The sequence below is a fragment of the Sinocyclocheilus rhinocerous genome, unplaced genomic scaffold (assembly GCF_001515625.1).
Source record: "Sinocyclocheilus rhinocerous isolate Xijiao unplaced genomic scaffold, SAMN03320098_v1.1 scaffold3376, whole genome shotgun sequence".
NCBI lineage: Eukaryota > Metazoa > Chordata > Actinopteri > Cypriniformes > Cyprinidae > Sinocyclocheilus > Sinocyclocheilus rhinocerous.
The window spans coordinates 3,913-5,057 of NW_015652329.1; the positions used below are offsets into that span (position 1 = coordinate 3,913).

Consider the following 1,145-nt stretch of genomic DNA (forward strand, 5'->3'; position numbering starts at 1 on the left):
AAGTTCTTAGCAATGCATATTACTAATCAAAAATTAAGTTTTGATATATTTACAGTAGGAAATTTACAAAATATCTTCATGGAACATGATCTTTACTTTTTGGCATAAAAGAAAAATTGATAATTTTGACCCATACAAAATCAAGCAACAAACCTTTTTAACCTACTATTATTTAATATTTAACTATAGAATTAATTAATTATTATCTGTTATTATTTATTATTTTGCTCATTATATTATTTAAAGTATTTCTGTGAAGGAGAACCAGTTTTAGCAGTTAAAATTAAGACGAGATAATTCATTTCACATGTCTAAATATAAAATCATAAATCTCTCCAGTAGATTTGACAGTGTGGCGGATGTTGCTTATATGTTTTGTTCTCTTACTTGGTTTTGTGTTGATGATCTTGGTTTTATTTTTAGTATTGTTTATTTATTTATTTAAAAATAAACTTTTCTTTTCTGAATGAACTAGTGGAACAATCATGCATCTCTGTTTGCGTGATGTATGATAAGGGAAGACATCAATCTGCGGGGGGAGAGGGGGGTATCTTATTAAATCATTTTATTTATTTCTAATATTTTTATTCCTTTTGTGTGTTCTCCTCTCAGAATATGGAGGTCCCGGCGGTCAGCCGTCAACACGCCACTCTGCTCTTCAACACTGCTCTGGAACAGGGCAAATGGGATCTGTGTCGTCACATGATCCGCTTCCTCAAGGCCATTGGTTCAGGGGAGAGCGAGACTCCGCCCAGCACACCCACCACACAGGTGAGATGATGATGATGATGATGGACTCTGAGATGCTGCGTGTGGAAGCTCCTGTGGTGACCGCTTGTGTTTGCAGGAGCAGAGCTCCACGGGCGGCTTCGAGTTCTTCCGGAACCGCAGCATCAGTCTGTCTCAGTCGGCTGACAGCATCGCCGGCGGGAAGTTCAACCTGCAGAAGACCCTGAGCGTGCCATCCGGCCCGTCCTCCAAAGGGTAACGCACAGCTTTACCAGACACTAGCCGGGTTTCCATCCAAAGTTGCGAATTTAACTTATGCGCAAAATTGAAATATTGCATAAAACATTTGCGAATAAGCACCGTTTCCATCCAACGAGACAAAGAGAACAAAATCGTCACTTCCTGGTAGAACTGGC

General features: G+C 39.3%; 1 protein-coding gene across 1 annotated transcript in view; it reads left to right on the forward strand.

Moving 5' to 3' along the window:
- The window catches only part of LOC107714817 (RAB6A-GEF complex partner protein 1-like), a gene marked incomplete at its 5' end in the record, with an annotated part of 8,056 nt that overhangs the window by 3,525 nt on the left and 3,386 nt on the right, over positions 1–1,145 (forward strand). The window contains 2 exons of the mRNA XM_016520781.1: positions 613–771; positions 848–984. Of these exons, the coding sequence (XP_016376267.1) occupies positions 613–771; positions 848–984 (296 nt within the window). The remainder of the gene's footprint in view (positions 1–612; positions 772–847; positions 985–1,145) is intronic.